General features: G+C 38.9%; 1 protein-coding gene across 1 annotated transcript; it reads left to right on the forward strand.

Moving 5' to 3' along the window:
* The first annotated feature begins 5975 nt into the window (after nt 1-5975).
* LOC147893443 (histone H4) lies at nt 5976-6733 on the forward strand. The gene has a single exon (XM_087385990.1). It carries the CDS (start codon nt 6068-6070, stop codon nt 6377-6379), a length of 312 nt encoding a protein of 103 aa, XP_087242116.1. The 5' UTR covers nt 5976-6067; the 3' UTR covers nt 6380-6733.
* The last annotated feature ends 295 nt before the right edge of the window (nt 6734-7028 follow it).

The raw sequence follows: 7028 nt of genomic DNA on the forward strand, positions 1-7028 counted from the left end.
CTAAAAAGTGAGTGGAACTATATGACCCCTCATGGACAAATCCAAAGAAGTATGAAAGCTCAAATACATCTATGGCAAAGAATTCAATGGTGTGGATATAAGTTGACTATCATGTATGACTTCATCAATGTTCAGTAGCTACTCTCTAAGGTCATATATCTTAGTCAAAATAATCTGACATTGAGTCACCCTTTAGTATCCTGACATTATTAAGCTCTCTTCTTAATAAAGACCTTAACATCATTCTTGCCTGATACATAGTCTCCAAGGCATCCCAAGCTTGCTCAGAAGTCCTGGAGGAGAAGATATGAGGTATGAGGAACCTCTTTATCGATGAGGCAATGAGATATAAAACTTTGATAGATTAAAATTTCTAACATTCCATGACCAGAGAAAGAGATTCAACTCGTATATATCCTCTCAACATTTAAGCATGCAATTGCACAATCGATTCAACAGATCCTAAATAGTTTGAAAGAGATCCAAATGAGCTATATCCTCCTAAAGACGAGGACATAATCGATCTTTCCGAGTGGTTGGAACAAAGTGGCCAAAAAAGAAGCTGAACACACATTGAAAAGTCTTAACCGAGGTCACTAAGACAAGCTTGGCAATGTTAACCAACAATGCTTATTCTTATGTTGAGGAATTAGTAGATGTCTCGTGTCCTGACTCTTAGAGGAGTGCCAGAGATGGACATGGAGCATTGCATGAAGGAGCAAGCACTCAAGGCAACAAGTTGTGAATTTGCCAAGGCTGTAATGTGCTATGTCACACAACACAATACTTCATCCCTATAAAAGTGGCCAACTATGACTTTCAAAATTGGCCATAAAAAATAGCCAGCTAAGAGTGCAACTCGTGTTTTGGAAGCCAATCAAAAGGAAGAGCAGGCAAAGATGAAGTAAGCACTAGAAGACAAGGCAAAGGTGGTGCACAAAGTGGACTCACTTCACACAGTGGTGAAAGGATTGAAAAGACAAAGCCAGAATGAAGGAAGAAGCAGGCGCCATAAGCAAAGGAGCATGTTGACCAAGTCGATAAAGACAATATAATTTTGAAAACTCAAGTGGGAATTTTGGAAGCTCAAGTTGATGAGGACAAGGTCTTAGTGTGGAGATCCCACATAGCCACTATGGAAGTGAGGTTAACATAGCAAACCTCAAAAGTCTTTGAGGGGACTTGAGCACAACAAGATCAGCTATAAGAACACATTGAAGAGCTACTAAAAGAGTTCAATCAGGTCATATGACCCCAAAGAGTCAAGAAGAGGAATGAGGATGTAAATCTACTATCCAGTCTAATATGATATTCAAAATAGTAACCTTGGAACTATGAAAATAGGAATCCACTGTCAAAAAACAAGGTATATGATATTCAAAATTGTGACATTAGAACATTGAAATAAGTACAAGTTGTAGTCACTAAACCTTAGGATCGAATCCAATTAACCCAATACTCAAAACCCAAAATCCCAAAAGTTTGAACCTGGACCTTAAAACCCAAAAAGAAGTTCACACCGTTTAGAATAGGTAAAATTAGAATCTTCAATTTGTCTATCTCCTTTTAGTGCAGCTCAAGTTTTTCATCATAGTATAAGTGAGCCAAGAAAATACGAGACTTGGAACTAGTAAACCTAGTATCTAGTATACAATATTCAAAACTAGTAACCTTGGAACCGTAAACAAAAACTTGGAATCGATAGACCCAAGATCTGAACCTAGTAGACCCAATACCCAAACCTAGAATCTAACAAATAACCAAAAATTAGTAGACTGAATACCCCCATCCTAGAATTTAAAATTTTTGAACTTGTGTCTTAGGACCCATAACTAATGTTTCCAGGATTCAAAGTAGGTAAACATGGTATCTAGAGCTACTGTGTGGACAAGATTGTTTCCTTTACTACAACTCCAAGCTATTTTTCACCAATTTGTACATTGACTAGAGTTTATGTAAGTGCAGGTGTATTTGCTTGTTTATTATTGAACTTTAATATCTCATACCATGAAAATGCATATTTCCATTACAATAAAACCCATAAATTTCCTACATTTAGAATTTTCTTAGTAAGATCATGTTTTGCAATCTTTGGGTCATAATTGCTCAACCATCATTATATCTCCTCATTATATCATTGTTTAGTTAGAGAGAAGTTTAGCTCAACCATCATTCACAAGTTAGAGACAACTTATATCTCCTCATTATATCATTGTATAGTTATGAATATATTACTTTCTCTATATAAAGAATCTAACAATAAATGCATTTATTTAAAAAATCTTAAAATAGGTAGTAGTTTGCATTTCATCCTTCTTAAAACATTTGATGTTGATATTGTTCTTTATGGCTTGAGTATCAAAGGGTAATTCTTCTTCCCAAAGTGTCGTAAGCATAGCTATAGATTTATCTTGTGAACATAGTCATGTATCCAAAGATTGTTGAAGGTGGACCAACTCACTCGTCATCATCCCCAAAGTATACAATTAGTACTTATCTTGTGAACATAGTCATGTATCTAAATATTGTTGAAGGTGGACCAACTCCCTTGTCGTCATCCCCAAAGTATATAGTTAGTACTTATTCTAAGATAGGATTTAGTGCGAACACACAATTATTCCCTTTCACAACACTTTCTAGTACATATATTATGCTACAAAATACTTTCTAGTGTTAGTCTCATGATGTAGTCATTCCCGTACATTTATCCTACTTTAAGAATGTATTTTTGGAGCCATTACTATCTTAAAAACCAAATCATATTTTATAGAGAGAAAATGTTACCGAAAGGGCATTTCGAGATTCCTTCCATCAAACAAACCATGCTTTGCTTCAATCACAATGTTTCTACTCCTCATCATCATATCATTCAAATAGGCTTTTATGCCCTCAGCAATATTGAATTAATATTACTTTGTATAAATTTGCTACAACATAATGTATCCCATTATTTATAAAATAGACGATCTATGCATCATTTTGTTGTCATAAAAAAAGACAAATGGTGCATTTTGGATCTTGATCAGATTGCATATCACGAAAAAGCAATCAAAATGTGAGCAAACTGAGTACTAAATGGTTTATCCATCTATCTGACTAAGACTTTTGTCATCTTGCAAGGCTAACTATTCATACTACTTTTGTTGTCATCATTGATCCTTGTTCTCAGTAGTTCGTCCATCATTGACCCACTTAATCAATCTTCTAATAATAGCAAGTGCAAGTCTCTAGTTTTTGCTATTGCTCTCCATTTACTCTACTGTGCTCAATGGGAAATACTTAAAGCTAACATAAACACACATCGAAGATCATAACCTAGTATTCTCTAAGGTTACTTGTGCTATTTGAAGGCTTATTTGGTTTTTCAAGGTTGTCACCTAAATCTATTTTGCATTCCTTAGTGTTGAATACTCTTAATTATATAATCATCCATCCATAGCCCTAGTGTCTCTCTAGGTATCATTGTACTTAATTGCAAATTGATCTAATAGTATGGTTGGTTTGGTGCTTTATGACCAATCATAATTGCTAATGGCATCACAACTACCTTCTTCTATACCAAGAGACATTAATTTTGTAGTCTTGACTATTGAGATGCCACATTGAATCTAGGGTCCTAAATACAAAGCTTGGAATACATGGACCTAGATCTTGAGGCTTCAATAATCTCGAGGCAAGTAAATTATGAGCTGGGAGAGACTTGGAATGTGTGAACTTCTTTTAGGAAAACTAGTATCCCATAATAAGTTTTCCACTAGGCCTAGAACAAATAAGGAACCTAGAGCTAAAATTTTAAAATGTGGGATAAGAGGTGAACTAGTATTGCAACTAGAGATAAGTATTCCTAAAACTTGGAACTTAATTAAGTGACCTCTTTCAACATTAATTAGCATGCCCTTAGGATAGACTATAAAATGACCACAATGTAGCAATATCGATTGCATCTAGCGTCTCCATAGGGATGTAATCTACATATAGCAAACAAAGCCTCAACAATAGTTTAGTGCATAGGGTGTTCCATGAGTGCAATTGGATGAAGTACAAAGGAGAAACAAATATGATTGTGACACCACTAAGTGAACATATAGTTTACAGAGCATATGGGGTTTTTCAAACAACCACATTTCTATCAAAATAGGATAGCTTTCCTAGTTTTTCATGGCAAGTCATGCAAGGAAATTGCAACTATGAGACAATGAGAGCTATGTCATATTTTACCTCTACTTGGAGGCTATGTGATAAACACGAACAATGAACCACATCTTCAAAGGGCTTTGATGACCTCACTAATGCTATAGAAGAGGGGATAGCTTTGCATTCCTTATTTCATCTAAGGAAAACAAGGAGGATGACCCAAAATTTGTGTTGTAATATCACAAACTCAAACATAAGGAAGGTTGAGGAAGCATCTCAAGTTCACTAGGCACCAACCCATGAGAAGCGTGATTAGTTGGAAGTATCTTGTACCTTGTACCAAAAAACCATCTAAGTGTAATGTAGTACTTGGAGGTATCATTGGGCACCAACCCATGAGAAGCGTGATTAGTTGGAGGTATCTTGTACCAAAAAATCATCTAAGTGTAATGTGGTACTTGGAGGTATCATTGGGCACCATCTAAGTGTGATATAGTAGTTGGAGGTATCTAGTACCAAAAAACCATCTAAGAAAGGCCACATATATAGACTATTACATAAGTCCCCAAATTGTTTGTTTATTCGCACATTGTTAGGGCTATTACATTTGTAAAAATTAAAGGTTATATTATTAGTATTGATATAATTTTAAACAAATCGGTCCCATGACACATGTGGCTTGCATGAGATCCCTTGATCATATGGATCAAGCTTCACCCTTGATCACTCATTAGATGTGTGGTTCTAATCTCTTGAAGTTTAGGGCTCTTTTCCAAAAAGTCCAACGTCAAGTTTTGCCGCCTCCCCTTTTCTCAAACTCTACTCTTGCTGTCAACAGTCACATCTTTGCTCGATGGTCTCGGCTCTATGCCCAATGCCCATTGCCTACTAGTTGTATGCAGCTATTAGCTTTGCTTGTGAGCAGTGAGCACTCAAACTTCTAGTTGTGATTCGTGAGCCTGTCAAATCAATCTTCAAACTTCAAAGGAAGCCCTGGCCCCCAAGTAAGGTTTCAGTGGTATCAGAGCTTTGGTCACGCTCTTGTGGAGGGAAGAAAAGAAACATTGTGTGACAAGAGCTCCTTAGAGTGGTCTACCTTGAAGGGGAAGGAGAGTGGTCTACCTTGAAGGGGAAGGAGAGTGGTCAAATCAGAAGAGTCTTCAAAGAGCTTGCCTCAAAGTCTCGAGAACCTGCTGGAGCCCGGCTTTAAGATCTGGCACTAAACCCACGCTGCCCATCTACACAGTCTGCACTGCTTGCAGCTCTAAGCAGTTGTCGGCTCATTGAATGAGCCGCCCTTACAATCTTTGGAAAAAGGGCACCTTTTGGAAAATATGCATCTGCTGCAACACAAAAATCCGAGTTCTTTGCCTCGCCCACTGCCTCTGTGTCTAGCCTTGATTTTCAAGATATATCTCATCACTTAAGATGGTTTTTTTCCATTTTTGCCGGTTCAAAATACACTAAAGGACGGTTTTTTTCTATCTAGAGGAGACGCTACCGCCCCCCACGAGGCACAAGGACTCCAAAACAATTTATTAAAGGTTCACAAGAGATACGGTCAAAGGAGGGTGATTGAAGACGTTGGATGCGGTCTGATCGAGCGGCCCGCGTAGGCCTTGTGGCGATCCGCGCGTTGATCCGTCTCCCGTTCGCCCCATCGGACGGACAGAATTCAATTTCATCAAAAGAAACGCAAGCCGTCGATCCGTGATCCAACGATGTTGAAAGAAACACAAGGTGACGAAGAGAGGACCGTGGGATGGAGAGAGATCGGACGGTGGGAAATTACTGTAAGGAGGGAATAAAAACCATTGCGTAGACACAAGCTGATCATTGCATTTTGAGAAGAAGCTATTTTGTGAGACTGTTGAAGCTCCGTTTCTTGCACTTTCCGAAGCTTTCTGAGCTCGCATAGTCCCTCTGATTAGCCATGTCTGGTCGTGGAAAGGGCGGTAAGGGCCTTGGCAAAGGTGGTGCCAAACGTCACCGTAAAGTCCTTCGCGATAACATCCAAGGTATCACCAAACCTGCCATCCGTCGCCTCGCTCGCCGTGGCGGTGTCAAGCGTATCAGTGGCCTCATCTACGAAGAAACTCGTGGTGTCCTCAAGATCTTCCTCGAAAACGTCATCCGTGATGCTGTTACCTACACGGAGCACGCCCGTCGAAAGACTGTCACCGCCATGGACGTTGTCTATGCTCTGAAGCGACAAGGCAGGACTCTCTATGGCTTTGGGGGTTAAATTCCTTTGCTGCTCGTGATTTAAGGTGTCTTTCGGCACCACCATTTGACCCATTTATCCGCTCTTGGTTTTTTTGGCTTCCAATCGGAAGCTAGCATTAGGCAGCATTCGTACTCTGGTTGTCCTGCGGTCGACTGGAAGCGGGATATAACATTTGGAGTCGGTTTTCTTTGTTACAAGCTGTTTTCTGGGATTTTATAACGACTGCTGAGATGCTTCATTCTGGATTTATCTAATATACTCTAACGAAGTATAAACGAAGTGTAGCAAACGCATCTTCGTATCAGATACAAGTGTAATATGGGTAGGTGAGGCACCAAGAACGAGATAAATAAAGGGTTGTTCCCTTCCTGATCTTTGTGCCGGATAGGCACTTGAAAGTTGCAAGCAGAAATTACTCGATGTACGATAGGTTCATGAAAAACGCACTAAGAAAATGGGCTTGGCCAAGATTCATGGAAATTTTCATTGTTAAGCATGCGTTAACCGAGTCAAATATCACTAGTCACCCTGTCACACTCATCGCAAGTGCATTTCTGAACCTATCTTCATTTTCCGCCAATGAACAAACATCCTCAAGCACATTAGGCTAGGTTGGCAAACGGTGAAAATCTAGAAACTCCCCTTTCTAACGTTTGCCAACATAGCC

This window comes from Dipteris shenzhenensis, chromosome 15 (genome assembly GCF_047967505.1).
Source record: "Dipteris shenzhenensis isolate YYH24624 ecotype China chromosome 15, Dip_SZ_1.0, whole genome shotgun sequence".
Taxonomy (NCBI): domain Eukaryota; kingdom Viridiplantae; phylum Streptophyta; class Polypodiopsida; order Gleicheniales; family Dipteridaceae; genus Dipteris; species Dipteris shenzhenensis.